This window comes from Pseudophryne corroboree, chromosome 5, assembly GCF_028390025.1.
Source record: "Pseudophryne corroboree isolate aPseCor3 chromosome 5, aPseCor3.hap2, whole genome shotgun sequence".
Taxonomy (NCBI): Eukaryota; Metazoa; Chordata; class Amphibia; order Anura; family Myobatrachidae; genus Pseudophryne; species Pseudophryne corroboree.
In genome coordinates this window covers 679,603,794-679,620,940 of record NC_086448.1, presented here as the reverse complement: position 1 = coordinate 679,620,940, position 17,147 = coordinate 679,603,794, and the positions used below count along the sequence as shown (strand labels likewise).

At 41.9% G+C, this 17,147-nt stretch overlaps 1 protein-coding gene across 3 annotated transcripts in view; it reads left to right on the top strand.

Moving 5' to 3' along the window:
- Positions 1-4,194: 4,194 nt before the first annotated feature.
- The window catches only part of TOX (thymocyte selection associated high mobility group box), a 367,184-nt gene continuing 354,231 nt past the window's right edge, over positions 4,195-17,147 (top strand). For all 3 annotated transcript variants that reach the window (XM_063923770.1, XM_063923769.1, XM_063923768.1), the window contains exon 1: positions 4,195-4,784. In XM_063923770.1, the coding sequence (XP_063779840.1) occupies positions 4,683-4,784 (102 nt within the window). In that variant the 5' untranslated portion in view covers positions 4,195-4,682. The remainder of the gene's footprint in view (positions 4,785-17,147) is intronic.

Sequence of the window (17,147 nt, the reverse complement as noted above, 5' to 3'; positions counted from 1 at the left end):
TGTTGAGGTCCTATTATAAGGACGTCTGATTTATCAGAATTCATTCTCAGCCAACTGGCTATTATCCACTCCTGAAGCTCAGCTAGACAGCCATTTGGGGTTGTTATTGAGGTCTCAGTACCCGGAGCAAAGGACAAGTACAGTTGTGTATCATCTGCATAGCAGTGGTAGACCAGGTCATGGTGCCTGATTATTTCACCCAGTGGTAGCATGTATATTGCAAAACACATGGGAGAAAGTATAGAACCTTGTGGGACATCACATGGCAATGAGTGCAGCAGGGGCAGTGCTAGGGTGTTCGGACCCCCCTGAAAACTATAAATTTGCGCCCTCCCATACTTTACAAAGGGACAGCGCACATAATGCCCCCCTATAGCAGTGATGCTTATACACATAATGCTCCCTGTAGTAGAGCCGCTTACACACAATGCCGCCAGTGGTAGTGCCGCTTAAACACACAATGAGCCCTGTAGTTACGATGCTTATACACAATGTCCCCTGTAATAGTGATGCTTACACACATAACGCCCCCTGTAGTAGTGACGCTTACACATGTAACACCCCCTGTAGCAGTGACACTTATACAAAATGCCCCCTGTAGCAGTGACGCTTACACTCGTACTAGTACCGCTTATACACATAATGCTCCCTGTAGTAGTGCCACTTACACACATAACGCCCCCTGTAGTAGTGACGCTTACACATGTAACACCCCCTGTAGCAGTGACACTTATACAAAATGCCCCCTGTAGCAGTGACGCTTACACTCGTACTAGTACCGCTTATACACATAATGCTCCCTGTAGTAGTGCCACTTACACACATAACACCCCCTGTAGTAGTGACGCTTACACATGTAACACCCCCTGTAGCAGTGACACTTATACAAAATGCCCCCTGTAGCAGTGACGCTTACACTCGTACTAGTACCGCTTATACACATAATGCTCCCTGTAGTAGTGCCACTTACACACAATGCCCCCTGTAGTAGTGCCGCTCATACACACAATGAACTCTGTAGTAGTGACACCTACACATGTAACTCCGCCTGTAGTAGTGACGCTTACACACGTAACGCCTCCTGTACCAGTAATGCTTACACACGTAAAAAACCCTGTACCAGTGATGTTTATACACATATATTGCCCCCTGTACCAGTGACACGAATGAGCCACCAGGAAAAAAAAGATTACAAGGATACCACGCACATCAATAAGGAACGTATGACATTACTTACTGTTTAAGTCATTATTGATATTTATAAAAAAAATTATATGTATATAGCACCTGTGACTGTTCCATTCCTTCATACTGGCCATTTTATAATAGAAAATGTAGCTAATTAAAATTAGACAACATCCTACTAGAGTCGCTGAAGGGGAGGGGAAGGGAAGGGGGGGGGCTGATTACCTGGGTCCGGGCCTGTTGGAGGGGCCCAGCGTGGCCTCGGGACAGTTGCTGAGGTTTACAGTATTATTTTATGCAGTGGTATTTTTTAGGGCTTTTATTGAGGTCATCCTGGATTTGGCCATACCCCCAATCTCCACACCCTACTGACCTGTCCACGGCCCTGCATCCCATAGTATACCTGTGCTTGCATGCCGCTTATACGCCTCTCCATATAGTTGTTGTTGTTGTTATTATCTTTTATTTATATGGTACCACAAGGGATCCACAGCGCCCATTAAAGAGAAAAATGAGCAAAACAAGAAATAAAGTACATACAATTTGAGACAATATAGGACAAGCACAAGGTATAAGCAGAAAACTGGGGGTTAGGTGTCATAAAAGGGTGTGGTTCATTAGGTCGACATGAGTTAGGTCGACATACATTGGGTCGACCACGTTAGGTTGACATGCATTAGGTCAACATGATCACTAGGTCGACATGGTCATTAGGTTGACATGTACTAGGTTGACATGGGAAAAGGTCGACATGAGTTTTTTTACTTTTTTTGGTGTCGTTTACTTCGTAAAGTTAACGGGAACCCAAATTAGTGCACCGTGTACCCTCGCATGACTCGCTTCGCTCTCTATGCTTCAGGCAAGGTGGCTCGCTCCGCTGCCGCTGCGCTCGGCACAGGTTATCGTTCCCAACTGTAGTCCACGTGGATCGTTAAGTATGAAAAAGGTAAAAAAATGACAAAAATTGTGAAAAACTCATGTCGACCTTTTTCCATGTTGACCTAGTACATGTCGACCTACAGATGGGTCCACGGTTATCTTGCCTAGTTTGCTGCGCCTAGGCACAACATGATTTATTAACATAAACCCTTCTTCTATTGTTCTCAGATGCAATACAATTCAGAGAACAATACAGCAGGGGATTAAGTCATTACAGCAGGGGATTAAGTCCGACTGCCCAGTCTCAGTTAATCATATTAAAGGTCAAGATAAACATGGACCCATCTGTAATGACCGTGTCGACCTAGTGATCATGTCGACCTAATGCATGTCGACCAAATGTGGTCGACCCAAAGTATGTCGACCTAACTCATGTTGACCTAATGACCGCCATCCATCATAAAAGGAAGTATAGAGTATAAGTCTTAGAGAAAAAAAGGCACATGAGGGGACAAGGCCCAGCTCTTTCAAGCTTACAATCTAAAAGGTGAAGGGCTAACAGGGCAGGTGTTAAATTGCAGTGCAATTTAGGATTCATGTGCAATAAAGGGGGGTACTCACGGAGAGATCGCTGCTTAATATCTAAGCAATCTGACTAGATTGCTTAGATTTTAAGCAGCGATCACTCCGTGTGTACCCCTCACAGCGATAGCGATGCGCAGCCCCGCACATCGCTATCGCTGGTGCTAGACTGGTGCTAATCTAGCAGGTCGCTCACTTCACCTGCTGGGGAAAATGAGCACCCACTCCCCCCCCCCCCCCGCCGTCTCCCCTCGCACGCTCAGCACACATCGCGCCGTGCTAAGTGGGGGGGAGAGACGTGTGCTGAGCGAACCGCTCAGCACACATCTCTCCCCAAATCGTGCTGTGAATACGGCCCTTAAGGGCTGTAGCACACTAGCCAGCTGGCGCCGCCCGGCAAAAACCCGGCCGGCTTTTAACCGCTGCCGTCATGCAAAGACACACTGAGCACAATGTGTCCTTACACACGGCACGGTCCCAGCCCGGCTGCCGGGTTGCAGCCGGAACTATCCACTGGAAGGTCCGGCTGCCGGGCCGGCGTTGGGCCGTCTTTGCAGCCAGTAAACCGTGTGTATGAAGGGGAGCTTTCACACACAACGGTTTTTTCTCAAGCCGTGTCTGATGCTGCGCATGCGCACAGCATCACACACGGCACAAAGCCGTTCTGTGTGCGAGACTCTGCCGGTTTCTCCCGGATAGCAAAAAGCCGGACAAAGGAGGTAATTCCAAGTTGATCTCAGCAGGAAATTTTTTAGCAGTTGGGCAAAACCATGTGCACTGCAGGGGAGGCAGATATAACATTTGCAGAGAGAGTTAGATTTGAGTGGGTTATTTTGTTTCTGTGCAGGATAAATACTGGCTGTTTTATTTTTTCACTGCAATTTAGATTGCAGATTGAACTCACCCCACCCAAATCTAACTCTCTCTGCACATGTTATATCTGCCTCCCCTGCAGTGCACATGGTTTTGTCCAACTGCTAAAAAATTTCCTGCTGCGATCAACTTGGAATTACCCCCAAAGTTTGTCCGGCTTTTTGCCATCCGGGAGAAACCGGCCTTGCCTATGTCCAACTCTAAAACAGGCTATTGATGTGCAGGTGACAGGTAATTGGGGAGGTTAGTGTTCTGCTTATTTCACACATTATTTAAAGAAAAAAATATATAAATATTGTTGTTTAATCATGTCAGTATTAGAGCGTAATCATGTCCACATATGTATTTTATTAATATCTGTATGTGAGCCAATGTATACAAGTCACAAAATAAAATGTGTTAACATTTACTAAAAACTGCTTAATAATAGAAATCAAACTATTTTAGAATACACGGAGGAGTGACAATTTGTATATTTTAGAGTATGTATGCTTCCATGGAAACACGCAAACTTCAAAAATGCAAAGCGCTTAAGCAAATACAAATGTAATTTACACGATCCCATTATTTGTGAAATAGGTAATCTGAAACGCATGGTTTTTCAGGACAAAGAGAAAGTTACCTTTCACCAGTAGATGGCGCTGTTCAGGTCAACAGATCCAACGTGTCTCATAACTAGAAGCACTCTCATGTACATACATACACTGTGACTGTCCCTCCTCCTCTCGCAGAGCACGGGGCAGCCATTCCAGAGGCTGGGGAGAGACAGTGCCACTTCTAGGTCCCTTTCCCCTGCTACACAGGAGAACAACAATTCAGCAACTTAAAGAAATACTCAGTTGGGCGGAAACACCCGGAACGCAGCGTCCAGAGAAGGGAGAACTGCTGCGAAGAATACATTCACTACTTTGTTACCTGACTTGCTCTATAGAGCCCTATAGAGTATAGACTGTGTCAGGACTCATCGGTGCAGGCTGCTGGAGGAGTTTTTGAATTACAGTACATATGTAGCTTTGTCATTTGTCTGCAAACCACAAACGGATGTGAAGGAGCAAGGTGCTGTTGTTATCTATGTGATATACCTCTGGCTGGGTCCTGCATCACTGTTTGTTTTCCTGCTATTGGACATACAAGACTGGAGTTTCCTTGATGTGTACAGTGCAATGGATGTGAGATTTTACCCACCACCAGCACAGTCCGCTGCAGCTCCTGACACCCCCTGTTTGGGACCTTCCCCCTGTTTGGACCCCTACTATTGTAACAAGGTGATTTCATGTGTCTTTTTGTTTTATTCTCTTGCTTGCTGTCTCTCCGCCCTGCTTCTCTTCCTATGCATGCACACAAAGCAATGCACTGTATCCTTACTAACATCGCTTCCCAGCTTCTGATACTCTGCCATGGACTCTAGAGTTGATGTGCTGGAAGCCCTGTGCATTGGGGACACACACTTTATCCAGACCATAGGTCTCACTTTCATCCTAATGAGTTCTTTACTGTGACATTTGCCATGGTCTTTGCTCAGAGATCACCTATTGTCAGTGTTTTATTTACTGCAGTTATCTGCTAGGAATTGTCGTCATGATTGTTGCTATTGTGCTGCTTTTGTTGTATTTTACTCCATAAAGATGACCTTGAATGAAGTATCGTTTACAATAGAAAATTAGTTGTGTATTGTTCTGGCAATCACATGTCCTCTGATGTTTCATTGAGTACTTTATGTTTACAAAACAAAACCAGTGATGTTTACAAGTTGTATAGTGAATATGCATTGTGTTGACTTTGGTGCCTGCTGTAATAATGTCTCTGTTTGCAAATATTATTACTGGCAGTGTACTGTATACATGAACCTGGGCATGATCGTAGTTTGAGTTACCGATTACTATCATTCGATCCAGTAGTTGGGATTACCACCATGGTATTAGAGTTGCCCGGAGTTTTGTAACTGGAGTTTATATGATTTAATAGCTGGGGTTATAGTGCTAGGTTAGTGCACAGTAGCAGCAGGCGATTCTATGCATGAATTACACTCCACTGCACTGATGTGATGAGGGCTGTGTGCATGAATAAAAATAGCTTGTTTAGCACAAAACACTTACACGACAAAGGCAGCCTTCCAGACTCACAACTGTGCCAGGGAAAGTGGCTGTCATTAAAAGTTTGGCATTGCTGGGTCTTCCAAATGGACTTGCTACTGTTCAGATGTCATTCACTGTAATTGCTGTATACAATTGTGATTAATTATTTTCAATATAGCTGCAAATCCCTTACTGAAAATTATTCATATTTGGTCTTACTTAACACAAGGCTGAAGCTGTGTACTGTATTGCTGTATTATGCCCGGGCATTACTGAATACAGTTAGACTGCATCTCTAGGCTAGCTAAGATGATCCTCATTCTATCCACTTGCAAAGGTTTAGGTAATTAACCTTAGTAATTAGTTTTCTGTTACTGCAAATTATTGTGATGCCAGATAAATGCTAGTGGCTTTCACAGCACAGTTTCATGCATAAAAACACATTTGGAAACAGTGCATTCTACTTTGTGATATATTAGATAGACTATGGTCATTACTTTTTGTTCATAAAATACCCTTTTCATAAAAAAACCCATTTACTTTTTATGAATGTGGTTAAATATAAGAAATAGTCTTTTTTAGTTTAATTAAGTTCATTAATATTGCAGCCTGTAAAAAGATGTAATCAGTATTAGCAAGTACACAAAGTACTATACCTGCAACAAACTAGTTTTAATCATTTCTTTCAAATGTGAGTTTATGCTGTTAGTGTTTTCCATCTGACTACAGTACATTATAAGCATGATGCTATATGAACAGGCTTTTGTCCACAGGTATCAATATTTTTGTAAATGTCAATTTCAGAAAATCTAGCGCCAGTTAGTACAGTTATGTATAATATGGAAAAGGTAAGTATTTTTACTACACAATACCTATGTTCCGGTACATCATTTTCTGTACAACTAGTAAATAAAATATTTTATTACATGTTTACAGTGTTTGCTTACAGACATAGTGTTGCTTTGTGCGTACTTGGTAAATATTAATGACTTTTCAGTTACTGTAAATGCAACATACTTTTGTTAGGAACAAATTAGACTATTTATAAAAACATACAGATACTCATTACAGTAGTACAGTACAGTAACAGCACAATACTTTATATAGTCATTTGTTACACACTGTTGTTTTTTTCTCTGCAAATAAATTAAAATGACTACAATCTTGTGATGTAGACTCATTAAAATGGCACAACAAAGACTGATTTAAGTTCTACAGTGAATTCTGTGATACGGGCTTGTCACTGTTTTAAATAGCAGTAGGTCCTGATAACAGCTTGGACAAACTCATTCAGACACCTAACTTGTAATGCTTGTAGCTTGAGGGATAGGTACCATATCTGACATTTGTCCAGCTATCAAATAGCAGCCACTAATCAATAAAAGTCTACTTTAAACATCAAGTTCTACAGCGCCTGGCTTAAGAATACATCCAAAATAGAAATTGACAAAGGTGTCAGACGAATTTAGATAAATGAAACGGTTAAGGAAGAATATAAAAGACCTGTCCAGATTGCGCTGGGTTTTTTTTTTAACATATGTAATGAGTGTGGTGTGTAACACTTTGGAATGTTGTGTTCGTGCAGAATTTCTCTGTATTATGAAATGTCTATTCACATAAAAATGATGGCAGTATAATTTTATTTTGACACTTCTAGCAGATGTTAGTCTCGTCGATGAGAGGGAGCGTGACCCCTGCCATCAGTAGGAGAGAAAATAATGGTCTACATCGCTCCCTATGGTGAGCCTCAAAGAACCAGTAGCACTAGATTTTGTGAGCTAAGCTCCTTCAGGAGAGAATGAAGTCCACATCCCCTTCACTTTCTACCCATACAGATATTTTACCTCTCAGGGTAATGAAAGCATGTGGAGTTGTGCTTGAAGGTTACTTGAGAAAGATCTCGTGGCTGCAAAACGGGTCCTAAACAGAGAAATGGGATTTTATTTTAACATTTACATTTGTAACTAGTCTTCAGCAGCTTATGCAAATAATATCAATTCCTTTTTAATAACTGATTCTTCATTCGATACTGACTGCACTGCACCATGGTCTGGGAGTTTTGTGTTACATTATAAGCCATAGGTATTAGTTTTTCTAAGCCTACCCACAAGGCTTGCAATGTTTTAGATATTCTTTCCAGCTATTTCCAAAACATGCTATTATGTTGTCGGATATGACTTGTGTTTAAGATATTACCTTTCATAGATGAATGGACTGAATGTGCAAGCATTAAATCAGTGAACATTTCTGTTCTTCGCTTTCCATTGCATTAATGTATGGTTATAAAAGATAATTGTTCATCATTGCCCACAAATGCCTAAGAAATGAATGTTTTAATGGAATTTCCAATCTCATTAACTGTTATTGATTTACTTGTGAATGGAATCACTAGATATTATGTATTAAAACATTGAATCATGGCTGCAATTTCGTCTTAGGTTGGAGTGTTTAGTTTTTTCATAGTACTGGACTATTTGTATTAAATGCATTTTCAGTTATCGCATAGATCCTATTATTATCCTTCTTTATTTAGAAAACTCCAACATATTACATAGCACTGTACAATGACATGAAGCAGAAGAAAAAAATAATGCTCAAATGAACCTACAATCTTATTGATACATAAAAAATGTGAAAAAGTATTTTAGCTGCTGGCGGAGAAAGTGTGTGATTACTGTAAGGCATAATGATGCATTATTGCCCACCAACATTAAAACAGCCATTGGTAATTGCCACGCTATGCCAGTGGTATAACTACCTGAATGTCATTCGCCATGTCTGTTAACTGAATCTTCTCATTCTTGCTTTGATTCTGCTGAAGGCTTTAGTTTTCATCTTTCATGGGCACTTGATTTAGCCACCAAAGTCAACAGCCTGATATGAGTCGCTACAGAGGGCTATGGAAGTTTTAAGGAAAAACCCCAAGGTGCAGGCCAATTCAGGCTCTTAAAATTATTCATATGATAAACTAAAAATATACCAGTATGTATTTTTTGAGGAGCATTGTATACATATAGGGCGAAATGTATCAAGTCTTCTGAAGAATGAAGAAGTGGACAAGTGGAGAAATTTAACACAGAAACAATCCGTAGCATTTTTAGAATGTATTTACTAATTCTACCTAGAAGATGATAATTTGCTATGGAAAACTCCTCCATATACCCACTTCTCCACTCTCTACATTTCCCCATTAGTCTTTTATTGTATGTAAGTATTGAATGGCTAGTGTTAGTTTGGTTTTGCTGTAGCTACATTGCAGTCTCAGTCTACACAATTGAATCAGTTTGCCCCTACATTACTAAAGTCACCATTTCACATTTGCTTGTGAACATTGTAAATCATAGTGGGACAGTTATCGCAAATGAAAATAGTTTTGTTACGTAATTAATCATATACTCTAGACAACAGGGGTTTGCACAGGCGTTTTAACAGAGAAGGAGTCCCCTGTGTAGACTCCGGGTGGGCATCATGCCAGAGTCTACAGCGCATGAGCAGTTTCTGCAAATACGGCACCTGCGCTGTTCCGGAGACCAAAATCACTACTCATCCTCGGTGGCCATTTTGGCTGTGATTTTTGCTGCAGTTGCAGTGCCCGACGCTGGACTCCAGAGAGGTAAGTATTAAAATATGGGTGCAATGTGTGCAGTGTGGGCCCCCCCTGGACCCAGGGGCCCATGTGCACCGCACACATTTCACCCATTGTAGAAACGCAAATGGGAGTTTGTTAAAAGGTCAAGTAAAAAAAGAAATAAAAATTTTCCAAGTCAATGGAAGAGGGTTATTCATTATTTCTTTTTTGTAACATACTGTACAGAGAAATTTGGTCATGCTGGTTATTGTTTAAGTATTACCTGATTTTAACACAATTTGGTTAATTATTAAAGCAAAAAGTCTATGCTGTGGTTTTTGTTGTTGTTTGCCCTTTGCAGAATGCATAGGAATGCCTTGATCCAAACAGATCTGTCCATCACCCGAAGCCAAAATGAGTACACTGACAAGAGCCGTCATATGCTATTTTATATATTAATATTGCAGCATAAAATGAGTGCAATACTTAAAGATGTGATGTGAGGTTACACCTTGGTAAAATGGATTTATACCCTGTTGATAAATAACCACATAATCTGATATATAAAACTCTATTTGGTATTTATTGGTTTTATTTTGAAGTACTTTTGTTGTTGACTTTTCCAAAAGCTTAATGGGTCAATTCAATTAGGAGTGAGGGAGCAAGTTGCCATTGTAATGGTGTGGAAATACGGCCAACGGCCCTGCAACTTGTTTTTTATTTTAGCCATTTTGAAAGCCTAAAATAATAATAATAATAATAATAATAATAATAATAATACAAATAATAATATTAGTAATAATAATAATAACAATAATAATAATAATAATAATAATAGTAATAATAATAATATTACTATTCCATAATGATTTGTTGTTTGAAAATAACAACATCATTTTGTAGAATGTTTAACAGCATAACTGTAAAATAAATCCCTCTTCCCCTAAGCAATATAAAGTAACTTGAAATTCTGCACTTCTGATGAGTTATCTCTTGTGTCAAGATTACCAACTAACTCATTCTCACAACACACAACAAAGCCTCCCATGTAAGAATCACTGAAATTCAAGTCTTCTGCCATTGGGTGCCAGGAGAATTATTCCTTATATGGGTATCAAGGAGGTGTACTTCTACCAGTTGACAATGTTCTTAGGCATTTAAAAAAAAAATGTGTTTGTGTTAACATTTTCTTGAATGTGTTGTTTGTTTTATTGGGGGTAATTCCAAGTTGATCGCAGAATTTTTTTTAGCAGTTGGGCAAAACCATGTGCACGGCAGGGGGGGGGCAGATATAACATTTGCAGAGAGAGTTAGATTTGGGTGGGTTATTTTGTTTCTGTGCAGGGTAAATACTGGCTGCTTTATTTTTACACTGCAAATTAGATTGCAGATTGAACACACCACACCCAAATCTAACTCTCTCTGCACATGTTATATCTGCCTCCCCTGCAGTGCACATGGTTTTGCCCAAATGCTAACAAAGATCCTGCTGCGATCAACTTGGAATTACCCCCATTGTACAAAGATATTGATCATGTATTTTAAGGCCCGTCCATACTAGGCAATATCACACATGATATTGCTCGTTTTCAGCCTTCGGAGTGATATAGTTTGTGATTTCGCCCAGTGTGTATGCTGCGGACGATGAACAATGCATGGTCCCATGCATCGTTATCGTCCCCTCCGTTGGCTATGCATGTAGCTCACATCTTACTTATCATCCAAAACTGCATGCATGGCCGCAGCATGACGTCACAGTATAATATCACTTGCAATACCGAACGGTGTGTATGCACTATGTCGATGGCCCGGTAGGGGAGGGGAAACATTATGGCTATCGCTCATGGAGCATATCGCATAGTGTGTACGGACCTTTACTCTACATTGTCTCACACAGTCTGAGATACCACTAGGGGCTTCCTCAGTATGTTAAATTAAACTTAGTAAAGCAGTTTAATGTATTAGTAACTAAATCAGTAGAGGTTATTTTCTACATTTAAAAAATAAATTCTTGGTGTAAACTTAGAAGCATTATGGGATACTTGGGAATAATTTACTCACGTAAGGGGATCCTTGGGAGAGATGCATACACATTAGCAGTGCCTAATAATAACACAGCATAAAAATATTGAGAAACCTTATAATCAAATATACAGTAATACATTTTATGATAACAGTATAGAAAACTTAAGCAAAAACAATATGTATTCATTTTCAATGGATTTATATCTTATTACAGTTAGAGAGTTTTGATATGTACAGTTTTGGTTATAAAGTCTGCTAAGCCTTATGACTTGAAAGTAATTTTGTCACTTAATTGAATTTCCATCTGTTCGGTCTTTAAAAGTATACTCAACAAAACGCATAGTTATATAACAGTGCTACCAGGAAGAGAATTAACAGAATTTTAGATTTGGGGAGCAAAGTGGTTGGTATTGTTGCTTCACAGCCCCTGAGGAAGACCTGTATCGGTTAAAACAGCTGTTGGGCTGTGCCTGTATGTACACTTGTCGCCTTGATATGGAATAAATCTTCTTCATTTTCTCATCTAAACCGTTAGTGTTGGCTTGTTTTGCTTTTTCCAATGAGCTGGAAAAGCGAGTGCCTTTATGTTATTTTACTGCCTTGCACCATCTATTCATTCTGTACTATGGTTTTGAGTGCTGTCATTTTTGCTCTTATATATATATATATATATATACATATATATATTTTCGTTTGTACAGTAAGTGAGTATATACTGTAAGTATATATGTTTACAGGCGATCAGGATAGGGCTGCCCTGTCCTGCGGTAGATGGGCACCTCCAATCACCCGCCAGCCAGGAAATCAGCAAACTAGTCCAGGATTCAGAGGTGTAACTAGACTTTTCGGAGCCCATGGCAAGATGAAGAGTGGCCCCCTACATAAAATCAACTATGTTTTCGCCGAAAAAATGGGTGTGGACACATACCAGAAGGGGCATGGCTACTGAAAATGGGTCGTGCCAACATGACTATCACATGCCCCCCTGTGTCGTCTCTCAGCACACTATCATCTACTCCTTGTGTCGTCTCTCAGCACACCTTCATTTAATTTTGTACATTACGGTAGTAGAGTCTCCTATTTACACAGTACGCAGGCAAAGTCCCCTTTTTACACAGTACGCAGGAAGAGTCCCCTTTTTACACATTGCCCCACAGTGCCAGATACACATTGCCCCACAGTGCCAGATACATATTACCCCACAGTGTCAGATACATATTACCCCACAGTGAAGATACACATTGCCCCACAGTGCCAGATACACATTGCCCTACAGTGCCAGATTCATATTACCCCACAGTGCCAGATACACATTACCCCACAGTGCCAGATACACATTGCCCCACAGTGCCAGATACACAGTGCCAGATACACATTGCCCCACAGTGCCGATACATGCCAGATACACATTGCCCCACAGTGCCAGATACACATTACCCCACAGTGCCAGATACACATTACCCCACAGTGCCAGATACACATTGCCCCACAGTGCCAGAGGCATATTGTCCCATAGTGCCAGATACATATTACCCTACAGTGCCAGATACATATTACCCTACAGTGCCAGATACATATTACCCCACAGTGCAAGATACACATTGCCCACAGTGCCAGATAGATATTTCCCCACACTGACAGATACACAATGCCCCACACAGTGACAGATACACATTGCCCCACAGTGACAGGTACACATTGCCCCACACAGTGAGATACACATTGCCCCACACAGTAACAGATACACATTGCCCCACACAGTAAAAGATACACATAGCCCCAAGATACACATTACCACCACCAACCCCCCCACTCACCGCTGCCACTGTTATGTCAGGGGAGGAGAGCGCAGCACCTCTCCTGCTCCTCAATGCTGCTCCATGAAGTCCGGTCTCCAGCGGCGGGTATCTTGGCGCCGGTTCATTAGCCAATCAGAGCTTGCGGATCGGCAGCCAATCAGGAGCCAGTCCGCGAGCTTTGATTGGCTAACAAACCAAACTGAGACTGGACACAGCACATTGAGGGGCAGGAGAGGCGCTGCACAGCCCGGGGGCATGCAGAGCAATAGCGGGGGCGAGTGGGCATGATGCCCTAACCAGCGGCACCCCCATCTGCTGGGCCTGCTCGACTCGCCCTTAGTTACGCCTCTGCCAGGATTTTGTGCAATCTATCCGTGGGTAGTTTTATTGTGCAGTATAAAAAAACATAAATGTAAATCCTAGCCCATCTGGACACTAACTATACATAATTGATTCCCTCTCTGAGAGTAATACGACCTAATGTTCCTACCAGAAACACAGGTATATGTACAGTACTTACAGTCAGTGAATCACAGTGTCTCATCACAGGCCTGCTGCCTGTCTCCTCAGGTAGTGAGACACTGAGCCAAGCCCTGACCCAGCTTTTATCTTACAGGTGCAGGTACTAATTAGTCTGTACTCAGGCCGAAGGCCTAAAGAACCGAAATGGGCCTTGTGGATGGAGCCCTCCCTTCTCTCTCATTTCCACATTCCAAGAACCGAAATATGGCTTTTACGAAAAGCCCAACAGCTCTCAGCAGAGCAACCACAAACATCTTCCTGGGGATTTAAAATACATAGGCCAGAAACCTGGGACATACAGTATCTACCATTTCTCACTTTACCAGTGCTTCTATCACAATATACTGTATATATATCACATGTGCAGATACCCACTCTTACAAATCCTGCGTTTGACCATCTGTGACCATTATAAGTTAATACTTATTGATGAGAAGTAGCTCATTTTAATTAGCATGTAAAAATGTGGATTTTAGTTCCCATTGGCCTGCTTGGGAGAAGTCCTCACTATGCATGAGTCCTTATGCATTTGAGTTGCAGTATGCTATGAATCTGACAACACGCGTACCTGTAGTCCTTGTAACACAATACTTTACAAATGTAGACTCGCACACTGGTTGTATAACAGAACTCTTATAAATAAGAAAAGCTAAAAGATAAAGCAGTGAATTATAAAGCTTCAGATGAAACACCATGAATCTGACAATTATATAGATTTTGGAAAAATAAGCAGCACTTAATCTTTAAAACATATAACATTCTGTGGGGGCTCATTAATGTTCTACAAAATGTAGCCTGTAAATCTAAGTACATATAGCTATTGAATTCATAATTTTTATCGGACTCAAAAGAGTTATTCTTCAACATTCAGGACTTGAAATAAACAGTAGAACAGCTAAACTCTCTAACTGGTTTGTAAAGAGTTTTGAGTGCCCCTGAGGTACCTTAGTAGCTTTTTAGGCCTGAGGCATATTTCTCAATACTGTAAAATCACATATATAAGAAATAAAGAGGAGATGGAATGTTTACTATGCCTGGTTCTAGCAATACAGTATTTCAAAATCCCAATGCTTTATTTTTGTTTCTCTATAACTACTTTACAGATTTTTTCTACCTCTTGCTTGTAACAGCTTCTAAAGGAAGAAACTAAAGTCTAAAAACTATTTATGTTTGCATTTAATATACAGGTGAGGTGATATGTCTTCACTTTATGGGAAAGTATGCATTTGTTATATAAAATATGGAATATGTAAGAGAATATGGATGGAAATAACATGCTGCTTAGTCTAGATATTTCAGTTTTCCTTAACTTAGATGCCATCTGTTTGACCAGTGTTTCTCAAATCCGGTCCTCATGGAATCCTAACAGAGCATGTTTTCCAGATCTTCTAGCTGGTAGGTGTGTTAATTGATTAACACTCAGTGATCGCGCTGAGCCCCCAAAAAAGTGGGTCCCAGGGACCCCTCACTTTTAAAAATTGGCATCCTACCGGTCCTTTTCTGGGTCCCATCGGAATGAAGGTTCTTATTAATCTTAATCTTATTTGGACACTACAAAAGTGTTGCAAGGTGGGGGGATGGGGTGACAGTGCTGCTGGGCTGTGTAGCATGCAGGACCCCTTGCACCAGAGCTGTAACTAGACATTTTGGTGCCCTTTGGCAGAAAGTGAATTGGTGTTCCACCTCCCAGATTATAAACCATAGGCAGTGCGCGATGAAGCCGCGCCTGCAAAAATTTAGTGGCGTGGCTTTACGGGGAAGGGGCATGACTACATAATAGTGCCAATTTACATTACACCACACAGTAGTGCCGCCTTCCTACCTCTATGACTGTTTGTTATCACCCAGTTTGTTATATCATTGTTATTTCCAATTGTAAAGCGCAACGGAATTTGCTGCGCTATATAAGAAACTGTTAGTAAATAAATAATTGTACACATTGCACCAGGTAGAACCTCCTATGTACACTGTGCCAGGCAGAGCACTTTATACATATTGCGCCAGATTAGAGCACTTTATACACATTGCACCAGATAGAGCACGTTATACACTTTGCTCCAGGTAGAGCACGTTATACACTTTGCTCCAGGTAGATCACATTATATACTTTGCTCCAGGTACAGCACGTTATACACTTTGCTCCAGGTTGAGCACGTTATTAGTGCCAGGCAGAGCACGTTATACACTTAGCGCCAGGGAGAGCATATTATACACATTGCACCAGGTAGAGGACTTATACAAATTGCACCAGGCAGAGCACGTTATACACATTGCGCCAGGTAGAACATGTTATACACATTGCACCAGGTAGAGTACTTTATACACATTGCGCCAGGTAGAGCACGTTATACACATTGTGCCAAGTAGAGCACGTTATACACAATGCGCCAGGTACAGCATGTTATACACAATGCCCCAGGTACAGCATGTTATACACAATGCACCAGGTAGAGTACTTTTACATATTGCACCTGGTAGAGCATGTTATAAACATTGCACCAGGCAGAGCACGTTATACACATTGCACTAGGTAGAGCACGTTATACACATTGCACCAGGTAGAACACTTAGACACATTGCACCATGTAGAGCACATATAAACATTGCACCAGGTAGAGTGCGTTATACACATTGCACCAGATGACCACTTAGACACATTGCAGCCATCATCTCAGACCCCTAGTCGTCGTCCCCAGACACAGTAATTGTGGGTGTCAGTGGAGTGTCTACATTGATCGCGGGTGGCAGCGGGGGAGGGTGGTGTCCACAGTGATTGCATGGGAAGGGGGTGCCCATAGTCATCGCATGTGTCAGTGGAGTGGGTGATTGCTGGTGTAATCGAGGGAAGGGGGTGCCCACAGTCATCACGGGTGTCAGTGGGGGTGCTGAGGGGAGGAGTGATGACTGACATATAGTGCAGCAGCTCTGGTCCTCTTCCTGCTCTGGTGCTGCAGCGATGGCCACGGAGCCCAGTGTGACAGATGTAGAAGCCCGTTCACATCTAAACCTCCCACCCAGCACATATAAAGCAACCAGCTCTCGCCTCTCCCCCAGCACAACACATATACAGTCACCGGCGCTCACGCCCCCCCTTCTCCGCAGCATATACATAGTCACCAGCTATCACCCCTAACTTCCCCTGCCAGAACAGCACATATAGTCTCCAGCGCTCCTCCCCCCCTTCCCGCAGCACATAGTCACCAGCGCTCCCCCGCAGCACATAGAATCACCAGTGCCCCTTCCCCCCCAGCACAATCAGTCACCAGCTCACCCGAAGCGCAGCACATACACATACCTGCCAGCCTCCCTGGGAGTCTTGCATACTGTTCCAGGGAGCCGCACGATCATGGTGGGACCCTGTGAACGAAGCCACTGCACATGAACAGGAGTGGAGCGGTAAGGCTCCACCTCCTCTATTTAAATCCAGGATACAGCAATCGCTCTTATTTGCTGCTGCGGAGTGCGTCCCCGGGGACCCTCCCATTTTTGAAAAGTGAGTCTACAGACTTTAAAAGTGGATAAAATATGCGCTATAGTGTGTTTTTGCGACCCCTGAACACAATAGATCTACAGGTAGTATTAATTATTCTTGAGGACACTGTGAAGACACCCATTGTTGGGACCGGGTTTGAGAAACAC